At 34.4% G+C, this 27,245-nt stretch overlaps 1 protein-coding gene across 1 annotated transcript in view; it reads left to right on the top strand.

Annotated features, from left to right (window-relative positions):
- The window catches only part of LOC105617609 (nesprin-1), a 91,754-nt gene that overhangs the window by 31,806 nt on the left and 32,703 nt on the right, over positions 1–27,245 (top strand). The window contains exons 24-43 of the mRNA XM_012199166.1: positions 164–772; positions 852–1,637; positions 1,943–3,103; positions 3,365–4,144; positions 4,229–4,879; positions 4,989–5,590; positions 5,724–6,366; positions 6,503–6,841; positions 7,190–7,495; positions 8,179–8,330; positions 14,670–15,480; positions 15,556–15,714; positions 15,780–16,142; positions 16,238–16,348; positions 19,296–22,641; positions 22,732–23,193; positions 23,323–24,257; positions 24,444–25,309; positions 26,093–26,349; positions 26,410–27,245. The exon at positions 26,410–27,245 is cut by the window's right edge and continues 327 nt beyond it. Of these exons, the coding sequence (XP_012054556.1) occupies positions 164–772; positions 852–1,637; positions 1,943–3,103; positions 3,365–4,144; positions 4,229–4,879; positions 4,989–5,590; positions 5,724–6,366; positions 6,503–6,841; positions 7,190–7,495; positions 8,179–8,330; positions 14,670–15,480; positions 15,556–15,714; positions 15,780–16,142; positions 16,238–16,348; positions 19,296–22,641; positions 22,732–23,193; positions 23,323–24,257; positions 24,444–25,309; positions 26,093–26,349; positions 26,410–27,245 (14,175 nt within the window). The remainder of the gene's footprint in view (positions 1–163; positions 773–851; positions 1,638–1,942; positions 3,104–3,364; positions 4,145–4,228; positions 4,880–4,988; positions 5,591–5,723; positions 6,367–6,502; positions 6,842–7,189; positions 7,496–8,178; positions 8,331–14,669; positions 15,481–15,555; positions 15,715–15,779; positions 16,143–16,237; positions 16,349–19,295; positions 22,642–22,731; positions 23,194–23,322; positions 24,258–24,443; positions 25,310–26,092; positions 26,350–26,409) is intronic.

Here is a 27,245-nt window from a genome sequence, read left to right as displayed (position 1 = left end):
TAATAATTTAATTAAAAATTTTAATTAATTTTAAATTTTAACTTTAATTACTTCTTCTATTATATAGTAACAACTAACAATAGCACAATATATATATATATATATATATATATATATATATATAAAATAATATACTCATCACTTTTTCTAAAATGTTAATTAGGAACATCAACAACACAATACTTTATATCAAGAATGTCAAGATTGGATAGAGCGCACACGAGACAAATTAAGCGAGTGCAAAGATATTCCCAGTACATTAAGTGAAGTTAATAACAAGTTACATACATGTAAAACTATTCGACAGACGTTGGAGCAAGGTCAGAACAAATTACGTTATGCTCTGGAATTGAAAGAAAAAGTCATTATGAACACGGAACAAAACGGCGCAGCAAAGATTCAAGAAGACACCGAGAACTTAAAAAGCGAATTTGATAAGTTATTAGTCGACGTCGAAGATGTGAGACAAAGACTGTCAACAAGAGCAAGTATGTTAGAGGAGCTCAACAAAATTCACCGACTTATTTCGGATTGGTTGGAGGAAGTTGAAGGCAAGATTCAACCAGGAGATGTATACAGAAATGATCTTAGTGAGAAACGTGCTCTGTTAGAAAAATATAAGATCTTGCAAAAAGATATTCACGGTCATGGCGAAACGGTGAATCGCTTAAAGATTCGTCTTACTGAAAATCACAGCATATCCAAAAGTCCGTACGAATTGACAATCAATAAATATGATAGTTTGAAGAAATTAATTTCTGAAAAAATTCATGTAAGTAGAACTCTTTTTTTAATTGCAAACAGGAATGTAATATAATAATATAATAATATTGTTATTTTGGTTATTTTAGAATTTGGAAGATCAAGTCAAAGATCACGAAAAATTCCAACAAGCTTTGAACGAGGCAGGTGACTGGGTGCGTCATACAAAAGTCGAACTTCAACAATATAGTGATACTCATGGCGAGAAAGAACGAATTATCGAACGAGAGAATAAAGTCAATCAAATCATCTCATCCTTGCCAAAAGGAGACACGTTGATTTCGAAAGTGATCGAGCTAAGCGACGTTGTGATCTCTAAGACAGGACCCGAGGGCCAAGATTCCATTAAGCAAGACATGAAACAAATACAGGCTGATTGGAAATCCTTGCAAGCACAATGCAACGATTCGCAACGAACTCTTGCCAACTGCATCTCAAGCTGGTCCCAGTTCACGAATACGTTAGATGGCATGAAGCGATGGATAGATCATTTCCAAAAGAAGATTGCAGACGAACAGACTAAAGATAACAAAACTCCAGAGGATTTAGAGCGTTGTAAATATTTGGTGGAAGAGGCAGTTAAACAAAAACCTGTTTTGGAAGACTTGAATGACAAATGTGAAGCTTTATTAGAGATTAGCGCTTGCAGCTGGGCGCGAGATAAGACGATACAATTGCAATCAGCGTACACGTCGCTATTGACCGATGCGCAAGGGCTCGTCTTCAAAGTCGAGAAGAACCTCGCCGATCATACTGAATTCTTAAAAGCGAAAAAGGAGATGGAGGATTGGTTACGCACTGCTCAAGGCTCAGTAGAAGATTGTATCGGTGTAGGAGATACGGCTTGGGCAAAGGATAAATTAGAAACCTTGAGGGTAAGTTTTATTGAGGAAAAAAAATACAGAAAATTTTTTGCAGGAAATGTCAATGAAATATATTACTAGATTTACTAATCGTATTAATAAAAAAATATGTCATACAAATATAAATTCGTACGTGTCTTATTTATTTATTTTTTTAATAGATATATACTTTTTAAAATTTGTATATTAATAAAAAATATTAGAATAAATTAAAATAAATATTATGTGATAGATTTATTAATTAAATATATATGATAGCAAAATTTAAATAAATATAGTTAAATAATCTAACAGCGATAAAATTATTTTAATTCAAGCTGGTGGCGACGCGCATGACGGAAGGTCAACATCTACTATCGACATTGCAAAATGCTTTTGCAAAAGCAATAAACATGGTTCTTCCAGAACAACAAGATCAGTTACGATCGGATATGGCCAATTTACGTTCAAATTGGGAACAATTAAGCATAGATCTTAATACGGTTCAAGCTAAAGTAAAGTCGGTTTTGAATCGCTGGGAGGATCATGCGGAAGTGCATAATAAATTTGCAAAGTGGTTAGAAGGGAACGAAGGAATTATTAAAGGTTTTCCGGATACAAAAGGCGAGTTTGGTGAGATGAAAACAATGCTCGAACGATACAAACATATTCAAGAGGAAATGTGTGATAAAAAATCCGACTTAGATCATTTGATGACGGAAGCAACGGAATTGTCAGCATGGGCGAAAAATAACACGACGCTAAACGAAACGAAACATTTATTAGACCGATGGAAGGCGCTAGCCGAACTTGTCGGCGAGAAGAAAAAGTTTATGGAAAATGAGATGCAAGAGTATAATTCGTATCATGCTGCTTTACAAGAAACAGAAAAGTGGCTATTGCAAATCTCTTTCCAATTAATGGCACACAATTCTCTCTATATTACCAACAAAGAACAAACGATCGAACAAATCAAACAGCATGAAGCATTATTAGCTGAAATTCAGAAGTATCAGGAAGTATTAGACGAACTAAAATTGAAGGGTCATGGTCAAATAGATAGATATGTCGGTGCGAATCCTATTATTAGATCAACTATAGAAACGCAATTGCAAAATGTTCAGGATAGTTACAATTCGTTGTTGAATACCGCCCTGCAAATCAAGAATAGATTGACAGAGTCTCTAACTAAATTCCAGGAATATGAGAACACTCTGGAGAGTATCATGAAGAATCTAGACATGTATGAGACGGAAATGACTCAAGGATTAGAAGCTCCATTGAATAACTTAATTTCTGCTGAGCAGAGCCTCGAGAGTGCTCGAACTCTACACAATAAGCTTCAAGCCGAAAAAGCTCGATTGGCATTAGCGGTGGAAGCTTGCGAAGCTGCGGCGGCATGCGTCTCTAGACCCGGAAGTCCTCTTGATGCTCCGCCTATTCAAGTCCCCGCAAGAGAAGTCGAAGTTAGAACAAGACTCGATGATCTCATTGATCAGGTATGTACTTAATTTCATTTATGAATCAGATAAAATTAGTAAGTGTAATAAAGTAAATTAATTTTATAAACTGTAAATTAACATTATAAAATCTAATGTAGAGATATAGAAAATGAAAAACATAAATTATCTGTCTAACATTATTTAATTTGTTCTTTGTTTCTAACATTACTAATTTTTCTATACATAAATATTTTTTATTTCTATTAAATGTAATTGAAAATTGTACGTATATTTAATGTAAATTATGTATCTTATTAGATGCAAACGCATTTGGCAAATGTGATGAAAACGGTAGGTGAACTAGAGGAGCAATTGCGACAAAAGAATTCGCTTCGTGCTTGGATTAATCAGCAGAGAGCCCTCTGCGCTGAATGGAAGTCACGACCAGCGAAACTGAGAGAGGAGGCTGCTCAGGCCGAGTTGCAGGCAATGAACGAATTGCTCACCAATGTAGGCGAACGTCGCACTCGCGCATTAACGGAATTGTCGATCCAAGAAGAGGATCATGATATTGAGGAAGGATTGAACAAACTGGAGACCGAGCTGACTGAAGCTATCGCCGGAAAACAAGCAGCACAGGATCTCATCCAGAAATACAGATCACAAGTGCAGAATATTCAAACATGGTTCGATGGCCTATCGAAGAAAGTCGACATGATTGAGAAGGGTAGTGGATTGACTATCGGTCAGAAAATTTCAAATCTTAAAGACATTACAACCGAATTTGAATCTCAGGGAACAGAGAAATTGGCAGAAGTAAAGAAATTAGGCGACCAAGTGATGGACTCGGTCAGCAATCTAGATTCTCAGCAAATAGAAGAGCAAATTAAGTCGATAGAGAGACGATACGCGGACATTGGTAAGAAGTTACAAAGAAAAGCACAGGTCTTAGAGATGACGGCACAAGGCATCGAAGCAACTAGGCGAGAGATCGAAGAGAATCGAGAATGGATTAAACAGAAAAAGCAACAAGTAAAAATGCCTGAATTGCTTGGCTTCGAAAGCAAACAGGCGGAAGAAAGACTTCTCACTCTCAAGGTATAATTCTTCATTTTCTTGTTACTTTTTCCTCAAAAAATATCAATATACATTATTTTTAAATTATAATATTATGTTTTGCAGGCTATGTTGAAAGAAACAGATGGAAAGCAATTGATTATAGATACATTGGAAAAGAGAGTTGGAAATATGCAGAACGAACTGGAAACCAGCGAGCAGCAGCAATTAGAAGCTGACACGAAATCTTTGCGCGGCGAACAGGTTGAATTATGCGCCATTTTGAGAGAAGAAATATCCATCGCGAATGCGGCAGCTGATGCACGTCGCAAATTAGAGACTGATATTAAAAAAGCACGAAATTGGATAAAGTCTAAAGGCAACGATTTAAAGAAACTTAGCGGATATCTGCCTTTGAGAGCTTCGAAAGTTGAGCAAGATATTGCACAACACAGCGGATTGGAAACGGATATCGATTCCTTTAATGAAAGCAATCTTAAAGATATTCTTAAACAAGGGCACAATTTGCTGAAAGATTGTAATGCAGACAGTCGCACCAAACTCCAGGCCCTTCTGGACGATCTAAGTAAGGATTATGAGGAATTGAAGAAGGAGGCGAAAGAAAAACAAGCTTCGTTAGCAGATCTTCTTCAGGGACGCAAGGCTTTTGAAAGTGAATTAGACAAGTGTCAACGATGGATTAAGGAAGCTGAAGTGGCTACCTCTTCTGAGTTGCGACCTTCCAGTCTTGACATTCTTCGTGAACAACTTGCTAAGGTATGTATATATTCCTTATAAAAAAAATTCACTGAGATTTTGATGCACCTTGTATATCTTTTGCAAAGTATATATTTCAAGAATATAAATATTTCTTTCTTTTTTACAGTACGATCGATTGAAGAAAGAGGCACAAGAATACGGTGATGACATAGAAAAAATAAATCAACAAGGAAAATCAATTTTACCGACTGTGAGTGATGCCGATAAGCAAGAATTGAGCGAACAGTTGAAAAATATGAAAGAAGCTCACGGACGAGTGGCCGATGTGATAAATGAAAGAGCAATTGCACTTCAAAAGAATATAGATGAAGCTGAAGAAGCTGCCGCACGAGTGGCGGAGGCAATTCAATTCATGACAGACATTCAGAAAGAACTTCATGATCTGAATAAACCGATTGGTGCTCGTGTGGAAGATGTGGAAGGAATGTTGGCCGCTTATGAAAGAATTTTGGACGATCTCAAAGCAAATAAAGCCAAATTATCTGATCTTCAATCTGCTAATATAGGAGATCTACATGGTGTTCTAGCTCAACAAGATGATTTAATAAGAATTCTCGAAGCACAAATAGCGAAACTTCGTCAGTTGCTGTTATTACGGCAACAATTTATCGCCTTGATCGCAGAGATTACTACTTTCATTGCCAAGTATACTGAAATTGTTCGAGATATTGAGAAATCTGGACAAACAACGGAAGAGAAAATTAAAAGGTACTGTATTTGTGGATCATAATATCATATATTGAATAAACAATGTACCTTAAACTTTAAATAAGAATAGAAAATTTGATTCCATTAGTGATTTATTAATGATTAATTAATTTAATTATCAAAAATTCAACAGGTACGACGACGCTATATTAAAAATTCAGGAATGCGAAGCTACTCTCGCTAGTGCAACGGACAAAGGACAGCAAATAGCGGCGGAAGGTTCGGTTGTAGATAGGAATAACGTGACGGAACAACTGCAATCGTTGAAACAACAATTACAGGCTCTCCGAAGGGCAGTAGAAACTCAAAGAGAGCAACACGAACTGGCGGCAGCTGAGCATAGAAGACTCGCTAGTGAATTGGCAGACATTCTTGACTGGCTTGAGAGCAAGGAGAAAGAAGTTAAATCTAGACCATTGTTGGAAAGAGATCCAGCGAGCGTTGAAGCAGAATTAAAGAAACATCATGCCCTTTGCGCTGATGTAAATGAATATCTAGATAGAATCAGAAATCTAAAGGAATCACTGCGACATGAAGAAGGAATGCCTGGATCCTTAAAAGAAATGTTAAGCGAAGCAATTTCTTTGTTGACATCCTTACCGCGAGAGATGGAAGAGCGTGGAAATTATTTCGAGAGTAACATGCAGATGAGATTGGATTATGCAGCTCTTACAAATAAGCTTCACAGCTGGGCTCGTGAAGCTGAAATTCGGCTCGAGAGCAATAAAGAAGGACTCGATTTTGAAAACATTTTTAGCGATCTGGAAGAACACAAGGTGAGTTTTTCTTATTACTTTTTTAATTAGATTGATTTGAATCATTTAAATTAAGAAATGAGAGATTTTCGACTGTTTACAAAATTAATATTGTCGTGAATAAATAAGTTTAATTTAATTTCTGTTATGTTTTTAGATATATTTCAGCTCCGAATCTTCGATACGCGAACTCGTGTCACAACAGATTCAACAGGTGGCAGATAAAATCTGGCCGTCTTTGGATAGTTATGAGCAGGAAGAACTAGGTGCTCAACAACAGCAGCATACTCAGTTGTTAAAGAACACTCTTAATACGGCTAAATCGCAACGCTCACGATTGGAACAGGGTGCAGAGATGTGGAGGGATTATACACAAAGCTTGGAACGTGTTCGCGCCGTTATCAGCAGAACTAAATTCACGGATGAACCGGTCACAACATTAGCTGGATTGCAATTCAATATTCAGAAAATTACGCATGCTCTGAATGACATTCAGGTGTGTCAAGAAATACAGATATAAATAATTATTTCTTCTTTTTTGTGATTACAATTACGTATTTTTTATATTACATTAAAAAAAGTCTGCAAGTCTTTATATTACATTAAATAGAATCTTCAAGTCATATTGAACTCATATATTTATGATATTTGCAATAAAACATTTTTTTATAAAATAAAAAAATATGTCTAGAAAATTTTAATGTATTCTAATAAATTTTTACATTTGCATACGTATATTTAAAAGAAAAATTAAATTGCTTTATGTACAACATATGTACGTACTATATATATGCTCGATACTAATTAATTAGATGCATTTTTGAATGTTTTTTTATTTCCGCAGAATCAACAATTCGAGTTGGATCTTTTAAATGAACGTGGACAAGAAGTCCTCCGTCTCGCAGATATTAATAACAAGAAAGCGATAGAATCACAGCTTTCCGAAATCAATTTGCAATGGCGCGAATTAGTTTCGGGACTCGAAGGACGCAGGGATGCACTCGAGGCATTATCGCGACATTGGGAAGACTTGGAAGCGCAATGGGCTCTCATCGAATCACGATTGATCGCGACTGAGGAAAAAAGTAAACTCGTCGATACAGTGGTGCGATCGAAACAACATTTACATGATACTGTTAAAGTATTAGAAGTAAGTAACAATTTTTCTAATACGGATAAAATAATAATTTGTCTACTAAAAAAATCACGAGCAATATAAATGTAATACAATTAGTTTGAGAATCAATATCGGAATAATCTATCTTATATATACTTCACACATGAATTTAAATAAATCGCATAAAAATAGCTAAAAATATTGAAAGTGGGTTAAGCATGTTCTATAATTATTGACATGAGCATAGATAAAACTTTGTATAATAATAGAAAATATGTATGTCACGCGAAGTATACTTTTTGATCCTTTAAATGGCTATGTAATGTCGCATTTTATGTGGATACACATTCTTATCGATTTACCGTGCACTAGGGATACAGACATACTATTAGTTCTATCTTTCTCTTTTCCTGATGCACCCTCTTTATAAATGCCGAACGTGTCAGACTTGCACAGCCAGGCACCACAGGTGCTCGGCCCAAAGCTAACTACTTTAGTCGCTCACGAATTATCAAGCCATGATGAACGCTCATAAAAGACGATCATATAAGAGATCCTTTTATAAAAGATGCCTTGATATTTTTACAAATAGATATTTTAATTAAAAATTTAATATGTGCTAAAAAATTAAAATAATTTAAAAACTTTGAAAATGGTGTAAAATGATCAAAGATTGAAAGAGAAGTTAATACGCTTCCTAACTTTGCTGTGGACAGGAACTTGTAACGGAAGCTGAAAAACTTAAACCTGAAACGGAAGAAGTGAAGAGTTTGGCAGGACCTGTACTCGCCTATCTCGCAGCGTTTACGGAAGCACCGGCACGAAATCTTGAGGAACGCCTTGAGAAACTACAAAAATCCGTCGAATCGTGAGTCAAAGTGTATTTTGCTTTTATATCTGCTCAGAATGTGGACCAGCACCGCCTTACGTTATCACTAGCCAACTAAGTCAATTCAATATTATTTTATCGTTTATTAACATAGGTAGTAAGTGAAAAACATTTTTATAAATAGACTAATAATATAAAAATAATAGAATATAACTTTAACAATTAATATTTATTCCATGTATTCTAGCAAAAATATACCAAATGTTCGCATTTTATATAGCATTCCGGATTTATAAAATTTTACTTTTTCAAGTTTTAATATCACGGTTATATTGTAATTTCAGAAATAAAATATACATGCACTTTTATTATTATTTAATATGGAGAATAAAATTGATAATATTTGTAGTCATAAAAATTTAATTTAAAAATATTTAAAAAATTTAAGTTTAAAATATTTTTTGTATTTGTCTTATTATAATACTTTATAAGTTTTATAATAGCTTATTGATCTTTGGGCTGGTAATAAAAGGTGCTATTTAGGTCCTTCTGCGAGCAGATTTGCATGTGCATGTATAAATGTGCATTTGAAGCTTCTGCTTATATGTTCCCTTTTCCTACGACATATATATTTTCTATTTCAGCAATTATGTTTCATCATTATATTTGTACTGATTTAATCAGTATTTCTAGTATTCCTTTCAGGTGATCATATCATTTTAATTTTTTGCATTTTAGCATAGTGGTATATTAATTAAAAATAATATAATATAATTAATGTAAGATATGTTCTTTTAATTTTGACATTTAGGGGAAGATTATAAGATCACTTTTTTTAATAAGTAGAAATATCGACGATGCGCGAATGTGCCGCAATTTTAATAAAGGTTTTTAAGATTGTTATCCTACCATGACGCATCCAAATCATTGCGCCAAAACAATGCGCTAGCAATTGACTTTTCGGTCGCAATGTCAGTAGTGAAACAGTTGGTCAATGAGCGAGGAAACTAAAATACTTGTAAAACGATAGTGCAATTATTTCAAAACAAAATATTATAATATGTCATGAATCAATGACAAAGATTATTTTAAAAAGACTTACAGTAAAACTGCGAAAGAATGACAGTGAAACAATTTTGTGAAAGTTATTAAGGTAAATTTAAATTTTCATATTATTTCCAATTATGTCTTTCCAAATTGAGTTACACAGCAACAGTTAATCATAATAAAATTCTCCGACAAATTTTCGATCATTATTCGTCGTGCTCCAATTAACGATTACATAACGTTGCGTAAAAATTACAAATCAAATACGTAATAATGGTTACGACGCAATGTGAGTGCTGATCCAAATTCGACATAATGCGATTAGCGCCACAAAATGGAGAATAAATAGTACGTAAATATAAATATAACTTGCAGACATTTTCTCATATATTAGATATTATCTAATACATATCCTAGGATTTAATAGATTATTTTTCATTTATAATTCTTTGACTAATATAGAATTAATTTTATTCTATTAAAAATATTAAGAAAAAATATTAAGAAAAAACAATTTACTTATATCACAACATTCCAATTTTTAAACATCTACGCAATTAACCTTCTTTAATTAGACTTTTTAATTGTCGATAAAGAAATTCAACAATGAATTAGATTTTACTATCCATTTGTATTATCAAAATATAATTTAAAAAAATCTTTCATTCTCTTTATCGTTGGTAATTTAAGAGTTGTTGGTCTCCCACAAAATTTTTTTGTTACGAAAAGATTCACATTAGCTTGTAATCAAATTAAATAAGTCGCGATCGCGCTTTTTTTCAATATTTGCGAAAATTAGTCACGCGCGCACACATACAATCGACATTTAGCCGTGATCGCCGATATTCATCGATTCATCATCGCTTCATTAGTGCTACGTCATCACTAAATCTGTCATATGACGTAATACTGTATAACACCGTATAAACACTCGATATAAGACAGCTGAGGAAGGTCGATATGCGTTCCCAAGGGGGGAAACGGTGTCCATGGCCCCTACCATACTTTTTGTCGCCCGTAGTATTACCCAGCGTCAGTTCATTCAGTCATCATCATAACGGCACCGACGACGTGTTGCGCACGATGCTAAAAATTGTATTTTTCGTTGCATCTTTCTGCAGACGTATCATCGACGCTGATTACGTGTTTAAGTGCTCGCGTTTAAGCACTCGCGGATAACGCCGGCGTACGACGTTTTGACGTTTTGCCAGGTGGCGGATTGTCATCGGGCATGACGTCTCGTCTCAATGTATTTACATCCAATTCCGCACGTGTTGTTGTGTTGTCAACGATGGGAGTGGCGTAATTATCATTTATACGCGGAACGTAACACACAACAAATGAAAAACTCTGGTGAATACTAACACTTGGACGGATATGAGCTTACGTTTTGGGAGACACGCTCTTTCGAGGTATGATACACACGGGATTTTTTCTTTCTTTTTGATTTTCGTTAAATATCAATGGAAAAAAAGAGATCATATTAATTCGATGAGGACATATCTGGATAACGTCCTCCAATCGCGACTTAATCAAAACGATTACTTAAACTTGCGAAACCTCATTTCTCGTATGGCGCAAACGTCGTAGTTTCGCATGCGCACAAAGCGAAACAAACTATATTAGTACGATATCGACATATGTGTATCGCACGCAGAATCAGAGATAAATTTCAATCAAAAGAAATTTAATTGGAGATAAGGACACTGGAATTTATATTATATTTTCATATTTTGCGTATCATTAATAAAATTCAAAAGAAAACACATTTCACTGCAAAATTCAATTTTTTGCGAATTTTATAAAGTAATGTTCTATAATTGAGATTCTTTTTTTTATAATTAACAATGTACGGAAATATAGTGGAAAGTATAGCGGAGATTTAGTTAGGAAATAAAAAGATCGCGATGGATATAAATTTTTTAATGCTCTATCTATATACCTTGATGTGTAATGTCATCGATACGTAGTTCGCTGGCCGATCATAGGATGCGTCCGATGCTAATTAAATCTTCGTTAAATATAAATTAGACATCGTCTGAAAATAAAATCAAACGTTGCATCTTACATACTGTATCATATAAACAAGACATGATATCACGTACATATATGTATCTATGATTCATGATTCAATAAAATGCACATAATAATCGGCACGCATCTCCGGCAAATTTTTCGCGTTAGAATGTGTAAGTTGAAAATTTATTAATTTTTTATGAACATCAATTATCTGAAATGATAGAAAGATAAAATATTTTTGACAAAATTCTCTCTTGACCATTAGAATAGACAATTAGAATAGATTACAACTAAATTTCGTAATTTCTTTGTCATACGAATATTGCTGTGGAATTTTCTAATTGAACTTGTAATAATAGATAACATTAGTATATTCTTTTTAATAATCGATCTATTCGATAAATTTTCTATTATTTTCTCTAAAATTTTGTTGATAAACGTAGTTAACGTTGTATTTTTATTCATATTTATTTTAAACCGTATATTATTCAACGACATTTATTTGGAAATTTTTAAACAATAGTATACGTGCATGCAATCTCCATTTTAATTGCTATGCCACTTTGCAATTGTTATTATGACTCGTGTTATTTCATCGCGATAGTCACGGTACCGATTAAATCACGTGCAGCAATACGCTTATAAATCTGCTGATTCCATCCAGCTAAGATACTAGTTCAAATCTCCGGATATATCCAGTCAATTTTCGTCAAGAAAGACTGCACAACAAATTATACAAAATATAAAGTTAAAGTCACACAAAGAAATTTATAATAAGAAGCTCCGATCAAAATTAGTCGTAAAATTTCTACTACGAGTTGCACGATGAGGTCATTACGTATTTTTCGTGTCTTATTATTTAAAATTCATTTGGTACAGTCTTCCAATTCTCCATTCCTTATCGGCCTTATATATTCACTGACCGATTATTCTTAGGACGTTCTTGGCTAGCCAAACCGTTTCTAAGATCAGGCCGCATGCGTCGCGGCGCCTCGCCAATGCGTCTCAACTGGCGTCTAACGCTAGCTCAAGCGACTGTATCCCTCCAATAACGTTTCGAACCGCGAACGCTGCTGTTTGGCTTGATAGTGCCGCGCCATACTGTTATCCAGATAAACGCAGGAACAAAGACAAGGATTAAAGAAAAAATAATCCAGAAAAAGAGAAGAAAGTGAAAAGTTCGCGCTCGGTTCGCTGTCGATTATATCGCGAAAACGCGAATATCGCGCGATTACTTCAACCATACATAGGTACATATATTGCTCGGGTTTATTGTTCGATTACGATATCGTTCGTACAGATAGATTGAGAGTGATTTCATTCAAACACTGCTAGTAACGAGAAATTTTTATGACATCTATTAGGCACTACAATTAACGAAATAGAATCGTGCACAGCATATGATCGCAACAGCAAGTTGTGCGATCGATGGAACTATCGCAGATTATACGAGATCGCGTGAGAATAGATAATCGTTTCGCACCTAAACTCATAGCGCTGGAAATAGATCACTGCGTGCAAATGTTAATAGTTTCTAGAAGGAAACTCATTTTGGCGATGAATTTGATTCGACTGTCGCGGCACGCAAATTTATCATTCTAATTTCTCTTATTTCTTATTTCAGATGAGCAATTTTCATTACTGCTCGCGGTCACGTGAATGAATTCACAAAATGAAAATGTTATACAAATAGGAACAATTAAACACCTCGTACAAAAAAAAACTTATATTCAACGATACGTTAAAAAATAATTATAAAATAAAATCAAAGAAGTGTCTATGTTTTACATAATTAATCTATAAATCTTACATCACGGGTCTTTTTTCCTTTTTTTTTAATTTTTTATGTGTCTTTCGTCGTGTTACATCTGCCGGCCGGCAATCGTATCTCGTATTCAGGCCGGCTCAATGATGTCATCGTAGAAAAAGAATCATTGCACAAAAGTCAACATTGACTTCGAGAATCCTCATGATCACGTATTTTGAGAGCAATGTGTAAAAATCGGCAAATACATAATCGCTAACTTATACTTAATGTCACATTAAAAGATGACATATTGTAACGTGATAAAATTAATTGTACTAAATTAATAAGAGTTCACTCTCTAGCAAGTAGATAAAGAGAAACGGGATGAATCGTAATAAATTTCAATTTGTAATTTTGTAATTCTCCGAGAAACGAAAATCATCGTTGAAAATATAGATCGCCTTAGTAATGATGAAATCAAAATTGTTCCTTCTAAAAGGATAAGGATGACAACATACGAGTTTTTAGCAGATGACATCAACATTTAAATTATTCTTCGTGATTTATGTTGACTGTGCAACTGGCAGTAAAAAAACATATAATTTACTCTGTTCTTATTTAAAGAGAGAAGAGATTTTTATGCATTTGTTAAAAAAATTCTTCGATAAACATAAAATAGAAAATTATATTATTAATTATAATATTATTAAAATTCTATTACAAAATCGGATACTTTTCTTTTTCTAGTTTATTCGATTTGATAAAAAATTAGTATCTGAAAAAAAAAAAACATATTATTTCTCGAAACGCAACCGATTGTGTTTTGTGTGGATGTTAAATAAAATAATTGTCTCGTAAAATCATATAACACCTTTTTTGAACAGTTTTTCATCGTCGTATACCACAAGTGTGAACAGTCGGCCAAACTCCCATCGGTACATACTTCCTTCGTCTACTTTTAGCCAAGGCTGCCCTGACTGCGCGACTTCGCCTGGGATCGGGCCAGCCGAAGCACAGCGACACGCATTTCCGATTCTAAATTTGTCTCACCACAAATGTTTAAGACTACCGATTATTTCATACAATTTTTTTCACGTGGAACTTTAATATATTATAATATATTCGTTTAATATATTATATACTTTAATATATTATAATATATTCGTTTCGGAAATATGTCTGTTATTTGGAATGATATCTCAATAAATCATGCTCTATATGTGTCTGTAACATGTTATATATAGACAATAATAAGAATAATTACATCTTATTTTATTCATCTTTTTAAATATAAGCAGCATTATACTATTTATATTTTTTTGTATAATTAATATTATTCAATTTTTTGTTATTTTTAGTAAAAGGAATTTAATATTATACAGAGACAAGTATTTTAGTTTCAAAATAAATAATCGAGCTTGCTTTTCTCGCCAACCTTCCCTTAAATGACCAAATGTATTTACATAAATTCAACGCGTCTGTATGACAAAAAAAATGTTAAGAGTTACTCTCTATGAGAGCCTCTTTCGCTGTGCGAATCATCACCATTCGAATCATCCTTTTAGACTCGTCGGCTCTCTTCGTGGGAAGTCCGAGAAGGCGAACGAGGATCTAGAGGCGCTCGAAAACATCGAACGTGAGATCGAGCGCCTGCGAAAGCGACTAAACGAGACACGCGAAAACGCGTCGAACTTATACGTTTACGGCGTTGATCAAGACGCGATCGAGATCGAACTGGGAGAGCTGAACTCACAGGTTGAGGATCTCGTTGATACCGTCAAGAACTTCTCAGGAAGCATTAAGGCGCGGTACCAAGCTAGCCAGCAGCTAGTACCAAGTGACATTACCCAGCATCTGACCGCACTCGAGCTTTGTGCCGAAGCAACGACACAAACAATGGAAGAAAAACAGAGAGAGCAGAAACGTGCTAGGACTGTTAGGTCGGATTATCTAACCGATGTGGACGAGGTGCAAGCATGGATTCGACAAGCCGAGCTCAAGGTACAGGACAGATCAATCGAACCGGCTATCCTCAGAGAAAATCTCAGACAAATACAAAATGAGCTGGGCACGATTAGCGATAAGCTCGAACGACTGACGAGGAATGGGCAAACCATCGTCAAGAACACGAGGGACGACACCGAAAAGGAGCTAATCAATAGCACGATCGATAATCTTACTGAACAACTAGCGCAAATCAAGAGTTGGTTGGAAGAGAAAAAACAAATCGTGGGCGACACCTTAGATGCCTGGCAGAGATTCCTTGCACTTTATGAGGCTGTTAAGACATGGACGGAGGAAAAACGACAATTCCTAGTCGAACCACTGAAGCTCAGCACTCTTCAGCAAGCCAGACAGAGATTGCACGAATATTCGGTATGTGAAAGAACGTCACTTTTTACGTTCTACGATATGCGACAACGTTCGCCTGACACTTCCTTCGTTTTATAGACAGCAGTCAAGAGCTGCAAGCAGGTGAATAAAAATCTTAGTGACATGGGCAGAGAATTGGAGAATATCGGTCAGGTAACTACCGTGGCGGACCTACCAGAGAAGTTGGCCGAGGCGGAAGAGGGCAAAGTCCAAGTTGAGGGTCAACTATTGGAAAGGGTTAGTTCACTTCGACTGAAATTTAAGTTAATATCAGTCAATTGTCAAAAATCCCCGTATTACAGAATGCATTACTGCAAGAGGCCAGTGAAGAGTGGGAGCAATGCGAGAGGAAGATGAAGGACGTGCGGAGCTGGATGGAGAAGGCCAAGCAGACGCTGGAATTGCCACAGAATAAGAAGAAACCGTTGCGCGATCAACATGCTATTCGTGAGAAAATGCTTAGCGACATCGCAATTCAAAAAACAAAGATCACGATCTCCGTAGAAAAGCTCGAGGTGCACTTTAGGTCCGGTATCGTCGGCGACAACCGGGTGAAAGATATTGCCGACGATCTGATCGCCGAACTCAATACTCTTCACAGCACCGTTAAAGAACAGACAACTTCTTTAGAAGTTTGCTTAGCGCAGATAGATCAGTATCAACAGGTTAGCGGAATGGGAAAGATAGCATTCAGTCTTCAAACTATGATGTCAGTACAATGTTTTTCCATATCGAGCGAGATTGTCTTATTTCGTTTCAGGAAATTCAACAGTTGAGACAACACATTGTGCAGGTGGAGCAACAATTGAGGACGGTGCTCAGCCCGACGTATATGCCGAATGATCGAGAAAAAGCTCTTCAAGAGCAACAGGTAGGCATAGCCCTTCTTTCTTTAACGTTTTTATTACCTGCACAAGCGCGCTGAAGCAGCAATTGATTTTTGCATTTGCTCGATACCAACTAAAACCACCACCAAGAAAGAATGCGTTATTCTATTCCCCTTTGAATTGTCGGAAGATGGGGTAGATTTTTGCGCGCAATTGTCGGGGGTAGTTTTCTGCGTTTTTGGGCGCAATTATGCAAATCTCTCTTTTCATTTGAATACAATACTCGCATAATTAGAACGCACATGATTTATAACTAACCGTCGATCGAGCCACTATTAACCACATATAATTAGGATTAACTTTTGAGTTATTTGCCATTTATGTTCTTGTTATATCAAAAGATAAAATATATAAAAATTAATTTTTTAATATACATATTTAAAAAAATATCATTAATTTAGAATATTAACAGGTAATTTGTTTATTATATGAAATGAAGAATTAAGAAATGGCCAATAACTACATATATAAACACGAATGGAAACATCTTCTTAAATAAGATATCATTAATAAATTATATATATAATTATATATTTATTAAAAAAAAATAGTTGCAACTATCAAAACTAATTCAAGATGTTTCCTGCACTATTTACATATCATATACCTACCTTTTATCCTATATCCTTTTTTTTATGTGCGAATCTTATTTTTATACTCTCATGCATCAAAACTTTATTAAATATCGACATTATTTTCGAGAACTTACATTTGTTAATTGAATACGGCTATTTTTTTTTAATTGTATGTTATTTACGTCGCGATTTTCGTCGCGAGGTTTAAATTGAATTATCGAATAGATAAATTCAAATTTTGTTCAGGATTTTGTAAACTTTTTTTATTGTCAAATAACTACATCATCTGCTAACATTTACTAAAACCACCAATGCTTTTTACAATAAACACAATGCGGATTAATAATAAATTTAAAATAAATGTTTATATTCTATTCTTTTTCTTGTTTGTAAGATTAATGATATTTGCGAATTGTACGAAATCGAATAGTTTTTGGTTTCGTGTTCATCATGGTGGTACACTGCTTACAAGGTACTGGTTGGTATCATGTTCTAACTATGTTGATATTCGTTTTCCTTTTCTCACCAAGGTACATATATAGTCTCCTCCTCGAATCCTAGTTCTTAAGATCATTTAATCTTGCAAAACTTTTATGCTATCATTTCTGAAGGGGATTACTTGATTTTGCTTGTTTTCTGTGTTTCTTTTTCTGGTTTTTATCATTTAACTGTTTCACTTATCACGCGTATATATCGCTACATCTTCGTATATATACTCTGACATATGTATGTGTATTATAATATATACGTATTTTCTCTTTACATATATATATATATTATATATATATATATATATATATATATATATATATATATCTGTTCATGTGTGCGCGCGTGTATTACGTAATAAGCAATCACGCACATATGCCTTACGTTTTAGAATGAAAGACCACGTAGCAAAACGCGAAGTACTGCCGCACATTCACGTAAAGCGTGTCATGCACCGTTTCACACGTATGCATCCCTTACGTGATCTTTGGATTTTTATGTTAGACTTTCGTAATTCAGACAAACAATCATATAGCTGTAAAAGCCACAGGAAAATCAAGTGACCTCCAATGTCAAAACGCGTGTCGAGATCATGCGAGACACACAAATAGAATGCTACAATTATTTTCTTACAATATGCTTTAATTTTCGTTTATTTATTATATCTATTTTTTTTATTTCATCGCATTCATTTCTTTACCAGTTGTTTCATTTATGAATTTTTCTTTGATGTATTCCTTGTTCCTTTATACCTTTATCATTTCCAACCTTTTTACCTGGTGGATTACCTGTGCTTCTTTATCTGTCACTATCCCGCTATTTCCGTCGTTATTGTATTTCAATCTTCCTTTGCGATCATTATCGTTTACGTTTACGTTGTTATCGAAATCGTTACCATTTCACTCATTATTCATAATTTTTTCATACTTTGCGCTTTTCCTTCTTACTTAATGTCTGCTTTATTATTAAAATCCTCATGATCTCACTACTCTCATTCCGTCCCTCTCGCTCGTTCGACGTGTTAATGCTCTCGATTTACAATTCTGTATGCGGTTAGATTTATCGCGAAAAAATCAAATCCTTGCAAAGTAAAATCCAGGCGCGCACCGAGAGATCTAAACTACTCGTACAGCGAGGCACACCAGACTTAGAGCCCTTGGATCCATGACAATAGAGACCTACCCCCGTTGAACGAATCCGGTTCTCATCGTTGTTATCTTCGTTTATTCATTTCATGATCTTCTTCATTCATTATCTTCTTTGTTTTCAATTCTATATAATTTTTACTCGTTATTATCGATGAATAAACGACGATGATAGCCGCCGCATCTCAAATTAAACATATAAAACCTAATCGAAGGAAACATTTACGATAAAGGCGAGATAGAACAGATACAAAATGAAATCTACTCTCACTTTCGTCGTCAGTGTTTTTTTGATAAGATCAAACGACTTAGTTTAGTACCACGTAATTTTTCTAAGTAAATTTTTATCGAGCACTGATTTTTTAATAGATATCACTCTACGAGATTATAGACGCGATTATATTACCATGTATGAGCGCGCGTCTCTTGACCTAAATATCTGTGCTTAAATAGCTATACGATGTGATTGAATAAGGAAAAATAAAAAACTCGTTTACTGTCAATTAATGTTCAAGTACATTCATTCACGAAATCCACTCATTTTACTTACGTACACAAAGAGGTTTTCGATATACTCTAATGCGATTTGCTCAAATGAAAACCTTGGCTTTAAAAATAATATCGCTCCCTATCCCTCGATGAATGTAAAGAGACTCCTCAAAATTGACATAGTATATGTATTCCATTGCTGTGCCTTGGCTGACCTTCCGCGGTGGATAAAGCAGAGCCTGCAACAACGGATGGAGGATTGGAAGCAACGCAGCAAGACATTGGTGGATCAGATACACGAGGTGGATCCATACTACATACCCACCAACGAGTACCGGTTCATAGGCCAAGCCTCGTATGCCGATATTGCAGCAGGACGTACCAATAGTCCAAGCTCGAGAAACTGTAGTCCATATAGACAACGAGAAGTCACTCCTCCTACCATGACCGCACAAATATTACGACCCGCGGTTATGCAAACTCAAAAGTTGACTACGGAACATCCTCTTTCGTTGGACGAGGCACAAATCTCAAAGATGCAAATTCATAAAAATGACACGAACATAAATAAATCAAAATCGCAATTACAAACCGAAACACGCGTGCCAACAACAGATGATCGAAACACAATCGGTGCGGAAGAATGTCAGCAAGCTGTATCAGAAGTCGAATTATCCATGCCACGTCGAGGACGATCACCTACACGCAAGACAAGCTCATCCAAAGTGAAAAACCCCAAAATAATAGCGGATCAAGAAGGAGAAATCGACAAATGTGATAATCTTGAATCTGGCGTGAATTCCAGGGAAGAAACGCAAACGGAGCCCGCAAAGAACTCTTTAGCACCATGTGAAGAACGAAGAGGACGTTCGCCCAGTCCTATGTGGGTTCCCGGTTCTACTTCCTACGCTGATATCCTTCGTGGATGTATACAGACAACGCAGAGCATTACTGCTCCTGCGCAACCACCCAGACAAAAAATGGTTTCTTTATCCGAAGAATCTCGACGGGGTCGAATGGAAGTTCCTCGCGTGGAAGAAGTCACGGAACAAGATATGACAAATGCTAAAAAGTCTCAACAAGTCACAGAGGTCCAGCAAATTGTACCGACGCAAGAAATACAGGCGGAAAATGTGCAAATCATAGAGACTTACTCTCAACCTGAAACGGAGAAAACAGAGGATCAAAATTACACTGAATCTGAACCGACTAATTGGACTGATGAGTCCTTGCAAGATTACAATGTATTGCAACATGTGAAATCTTATGAGAATGTGCCACAACAGCAACCGACAGAGATCTATGACTATATGATACCGGAGACAATGCCGGAATTGGTAGGTTTCATCGGGTCTCATCTCGGAACGTATCCAGTAAGTTCGTACGTTTACGCGCCGTCCGGTCATCATCAGCAAGTACAACAACTCGATCAAATAAACTTGAATCCTTATGATAATAGTTCCTTAGCTTACGCGCCAGAACATTACGTTGCACCAACCGCATATCTTTCGGCATCGGACATTTATCAGCAGACTCCGATGCAGCAACCCGTTAATGATATGAGACATACAACTGCGATAGTGATGGAAAAACCTGTTGAGGTGCCAATAATTAGACAATCTGAAGTTCCTAAAGACGTGAGTGCGACTGAACTTATCGATAAGCCTGAACAGCAAAAATCTGTGAATATCTCAAATGTAGAAACTTCTACAACGAATAAAACAGAAGGAAGGAATACGTCATCATTGAATAATATGGAAACCAAAGGGCAAACCTTTTCGTACGCGCAAATACTTTCGCATGGACTCAGTCCACGTGTTACTTCGACACGCATCGTTAATGAATCTACAGCCGCGAATTATCAAAGTAAAGAACGTTCTGATTCGCCAAAAGAATCACTCGAGTTACCATCTCGCGAATTGTCACCATTGCAGGAACCGAAATTCAAACAAGAATCGCTATCATTCGCGGTTACATCTGATGAGCAATCTAAACAATCCAAAGAAAACGATTGGGACACGATGAAGAAACGGGAGATCAGGAAGAAGTATCAGCACTCGAACGACAAAATTAAACAGACGGATGAGAAAAAATCTCGAAAGCCTATCGATAAATCAAAGGAAAAACAAAAGAACGAAAAATTAACTCCGTCGAAAAAATTGGAAATGCAAGATGAATCGTTTCTCGATAAAATCAGCGATAGGCCAATGCAAAAAGAGGAAAAAGTGCAGCAAGAACAGTCAGCAATTGATTTAGATACAAATCCATCGCAAGAAAAGAAACGAAGACAAAAGAAAAAGAAAATAGATAAATCAGTGGGAGACGAAATTGACAAAGCTCTTAAAGAAATTGAGGATATGGATAAACAAAAAATAAGATCTCAGAAAGACAAACTTAAAGAGCAGAATAAGGAAATCAAATCTCGAGATTCTGTTAATGAGACGATAGAACAACATAACGATGAAAGACAAAGCAAATCTGATGAAAAGTCCAGGAAATCAAAAAAATCTAAAGAAGCAACAAGAACAAAAGAAACTATATTTATGGAACATGCCATGTTACCAAGTGAAATCAAAGCAAACGATAAAAATATTTTAAAAGATGACGTGGAAGATAAAAAAGATACGAAGGATGCAAAAATCTCAGATTCCAAAAATGAAGAGAAAGTCCAAAAAGATATTACCAAGGAAATGTCGAAAGAATTGCAACTTGACAACAATAGTCACATTAATTCTAACAAACTCGACAATGTAACGAAATGTAAGAACAAAATTGATAAAGATACAAAAATCAAAGAACAAAACGGAGAGGCTTCAGAAAATAAAATGCAGTATCAATCGGATGTTCTAAGTAATAACAAAAAGGATAAAATAAATATAGTCGATGAAAATAATGTAACAAAAGATGTAAAATTATTAGTTACTCAAAAAATCGAATTGGAAGATATAAATGAAAAAACAAATACGTCTACAAAAATTGAAAATAAAAAACATAAAGATGCTTCAAAAAAAGAAAAGAATAAGACAAAGTCAAAAGAGATAAAATTGGAAGCTGAAAATAGTAATATAAATCAAGAAAAGCTTGAAATCAGTATTAAAGAAATAATTGAGGACAAATCTTTGAAATCAATTAAACCACTAACTGATATTGAAATAAAAGATTCCGAATCAAAGACGCTTAATATTACAAAAATTGCTAGCGATATAAATGAAAGCAAAAAAAATAAAACCAATCCTCGAAAAAAAGACAAAGTTTCTAAGAATAAAATAAAATCTGAGGCCATAATTGATCCGTCATCTATAATTTCAACAAACAAAGTTTTGGATGAAATTAAAATAAATGTAAACGGTACAGAAAAATATGTCGTTTCAAAATCAGAACAAATGATCGATGCAGCTAAAATTGCAGAAGCAACAGTAGTTCAAGAAACTACAAAAGAAATATTATTGCCTGAAACAGTTCAACAAACAGCACAGGAAATTGTACAAATTGATAAAAATGATAAAACATATGATTCAGCTAGAGTTAAAGAAAGTAAAGAAACAGAGCATCAAACAAACACTGAATTAGAAGTTGAAAGTTTCACGGCAGAAAATTTAGAGATCGATACAATGGATGAAAAAGAAGAAATTAATAATACAAAAGTAATTGAAAAAACTAAAAAACCAGAAGTAGAGAAATGTCAGATAAAAACAACGAAACAGAAAAAATCCGAAAAAACAAAGTCTAATGTTCAAGATACAAGAAAAGAAAATCGTACTGAAATATCGCAGCATGTCGAAAATAAAATTGATAAAAAGGAAGATGAACTTAATATCGAATTTTTAATTGCACCTTCAAAAGAAACTATCATTCAAGAGCAATTTTCGGAAAAAACAAATGTGGCTGAGCAACATGTATCAGTACTTGATAACAGCTGCCTTGTTCAATCAAAAACAGACACTGAAAATAACTATGGCGTTAAAATAGACAAGGAAGAAAATATAGTATTCGGCCAAGTTAATATATCAACTGAAAAATCTACAGTATCTGAGACGGATTTGGCTAAACCTACTATAATAACTAAGAATGTCGAAATTATTTCTACTACAGAAACATTCCCTGAAGAATCTGAAGTTTCTTCAGAAATAAGTAATATCGTTTCGGACATGGAAGAAAAATATCGGAATATTAAAAATGGGAAATTTGATCACCATAAAGAAACAATGATTGAAAACGAAAATATTAAGACTGATATAAACGATAAAAATTCTCTAACAGAGGATATTAAAAAATCGAAAGATATTGCACCCAAGGAAAAAATGTTGAAACGTACGAAGAAAAAAGAACACCTGTCTCCTAAGCATGCAGCTGAACAAACGAAACAATCTTTTTACGATAAGTTCCAAGAAGAAATCGTTTTCAAGCATGATTCAACGAAGAAAGAAGAAACCTCAAAGTTTACAAATCAATCTCTTCCGAAAATTGATAATGTTGATAACGAAAAGACGCAAGAATCATCGAATAAAAATGAAACTGAAACTGAATTTGATTCTAAAGTTTCAAGTGATTCGGTCGACAAAGCTCAAGTATATAAAAAATACATAGATGAAACACATAATAATTTAGAATCCGAACAACCGTCTTCGACAGGGAAGGCTTTGATTATAGAAAAAATGATTACTACCGTAACGACTACCACTAGCGTTCCAGGATCGGTAAAGGTCAAGCCACCCGATGTCAAGTCCGTTAAATCGGTAGAAATAATAGAAAACATACCCTTTCCCAAAATTGTAGGTTCCAAAGTTATTGAGTTAATCACTTTGCGTCCTGAAACTGTAGAGGCTAGTCTTACTACTACTTATGCTAGGGTACCAAATGATTCTCTCGTTAGTATGCAATCGGATCAGGCAGCGATTTCTCAAAAAGTAGGTTTAACTTCCGCGATTTCCACCGAAAGCAATGTGATATCCGACGAAATGATCCTATTCGGTAGCGTGCAAGATAGGAGAAGGGTTTGTTCGAGCACTCCAGAAAATCGCGATATGTCAAATAAGACCCCGCCAATGACTTCACCCAAAGAGGAGAAAGGAGAAATTATTACTCAATTAAATGATATAGAAGGATTGGAAAATCAATTAAAGGTAGAAATTTCTGAAGAAAAACGAGAGAATGAAAAGGAGAATACAGTTATAACAACATCAGAAAATATTGCTGTTGGTTCTATTTTGACACAAAATGATAATATTATAGAAGACCAAAATATTGATAATTCAGATAAAAATAATTATAATATATTAAGTGAAACTAGTCAAGCTGATTCAAATATTTTAATTGAGAACGATAAATGTACAAATGAAAATGAAGTCAATGTTGCTAATACAATAACTAATAATATTCAGGAAAAGGTAGATAGAAAAACAGAATTTACAAAGGAATGCGAAAGTGAACACACAATCAGAAAAATAAAGAGTAAAGAAATACCTGAAAGTTCGAAAATAAAGAAGGAAATAGTGTCTGAACATTTATTAGATCTTATTAAACCTTATGCGATGGACCGCCATGCTTACAATCATGCAGAAAGTAATTTTCACCGTTACTTTAAAGTTGTTAAAACAGTAAAAAAAGTACAACCTGCTATTACAGTTCATACAAGACCAGAAAGCATAGAAAGAATTGTACAAGATTCGATAATGAAACCGATCGATGTTAAATCATCGAACCAAGAAATGAATGAAAGCAATTATAGAAGACATGCTTTTATCATAGAAGCGCCAAAATATCCGATCACCAGTTTTTACGAATTTGAATCGCAATGGATTAAAATGAAATTCATGCCTGAAAAATCCGTATCTATTTCTTCTGATGACTCTCAAGTATCTGTAAAAACTGCAATAGAAAGAGAGAAACAAATTGTTAATGAAAAGGAAGCTATAAATGTAGTGTCTGACTTTACAAAGGATACAATTGCGATTGTAGAGAAACTTGAAACAATCGAAACAAATGATAGTGAAGATAAAGATAAAAAATCGAAAGATTTACAACAATCTGTACATTTAGTTTCAGACGATTCTTGGATGAGTATTTTAGATGAACCAATGATGATTGAAGACGATTTTGATGATACCTTTAATTCAGAAGAAAATACAATTGATGAAACGGTAGATACAAAATTGATAGATATTGAAAACCAATATCGAACAAATGAAGTACAGATACAAGAAAAACGATTATCCGAAAATATTTCTGAAGTTGTAGAAATTCCATCGTGCATAGAATCAATTGAAGAGATTCGAGAACCAACTATAACTTTAGTTAGCACATCTGCTAATAATACGCTATTTAATAATAATGTAAAAGATTTAATTAGTATTACTAATGATTCAATACTACAATCAGTTATAGAATTAAATGTCTCCGTTGAACCATCTACTGAAAAAATCAGTAATAATCAGTTGACAGATGCAGAAATAATAATAGATACAAATATTCAAGAAAACAAAACCGATATAAAAAATAATATTGAAACCGATCAAGAAATTAAAGAAAAACCAACAAAGATATCATCTGTACATCTAGAATCTGATGATGCTTGGATGGCTCTTCTTGAGGAAGAAATAACAATTGATGATGATTTCGATGAGTTGGAAACAATAAAAGATAGCCAAATTAAAAAAAGAGAAGAAGACATTGAAATAAAAAAAGCAAAAACTAAACAAGAAATCGAAGAAAAAGAAATAAAAAAGAAAAAATCAATAATTGAAAAACAAGAAGCCACAGTAGAACAGAAGAAAGAATCAATTATTGAAGAACAACAACAAAAAATTGAAAAAGAAACAATAATTGAAAAACCAGAAGAAATTAAAGAGAAAAATGTAATTGAGAAACATGAAGAAGACATTGAGATTAAAGAACAAAAAACTGAAATTTTAAATGATACGTCCCTAACAGAAATTGCTGTAAAAGATGAATATCATACTAACATAAAAGATATTAAAAATGAAACGGTTATGAATGAAAAACAAAATGATAAAACAAAAAATCAACCAAGGAAAAAGAAAGAATTAAAACATGCTAAAGTCACAAAAACTAAAGATCAAGCGAAGGCTAAAACTACAAACAAGCAGAGTGACAACATTAAAACAGACATCATTAAAGATGATTTATCATTACAAAGTAATTTAGAAGAACATAAACTGGAAAATAAAAGTGATTGTAAAACAAAAGAAACAGAGAAATCTTTGATAATAGACAAACAACAGGTTGAATCGCACAAAGATAAAGAAGAGTGTGAGAAACGTGAAGAACGTAAGCCGAAATCCAAAAAATCCAAAAAACAAAATCAGAGATCTGAAATTATTCTTAAAGAAAAATCAGCATTGGTGAAATGTGAGGATAACTTAAATAAAGATGACAGTATTGTTCTCTCTAAAGCGGCAGAATCCGATGTCACATTTGAAACATCATCAATTGTGGAAAACCAAAAACAAGAATCAAAGGATGACATGCCTAAATATGACAGTCGATTAAATCCGAATGCTAAATCATGGGCAGCAATTGTTGGTAAAAAAGGTACAACAGAGACAACTGTTACTATGAAAGATGACTTTTTAATCACTCAAACATCCGCTATTATTCAAGATACAAATGATAATGTCACAAATGTTGTAAAAGAAGCACCGATTGAATATGATTCATGCGAAATTCCATCAAAAGAAGAAACACTCACAACGCACTTACCTTTATTAGAAAAGCAAAATGACATTGAAGAATTAAAAGCAATAGTGGATGAAATCAAACCGATCGAGGAGAAATCCACAGAACTCTTGAAACAGCTTAAAGAAAGTAATAAATCTTACGCACAAGTTACAGCTTCCTCCCGAAGAACTTCTCCTCAGATTTCTCAAGAAGAAACGTACTCAGTAAAAACTATTCCATTAAAGACGGATTATTCGGCGATTAATGTAAAAACACCCATTTCAAATGAAATGCATGAAGATTTTATTACAGAAGAATTACAAAGTCCATTAGAACAAGATAACAAACAAGATGAAATGATAGTACAGTCTTCTGATTATAAAACAGTTATCGCAAACCTCAGTTCCCAAGAAGAATCAATTCCTTGGGTAGAAGAAGTGGAAAAAGAAACAATGGCTGTTTCGACTATCTCTATTGATTCAATCAATACGAAAGATAATGAAACA

Source organism: Atta cephalotes (genome assembly GCF_000143395.1).
Source record: "Atta cephalotes unplaced genomic scaffold scaffold00001, whole genome shotgun sequence".
In the NCBI taxonomy this organism is placed as follows: Eukaryota; Metazoa; Arthropoda; class Insecta; order Hymenoptera; family Formicidae; genus Atta; species Atta cephalotes.
Note: the sequence above shows the minus strand (reverse complement) of the source record. Positions and strands in the feature narration are given on the sequence as shown.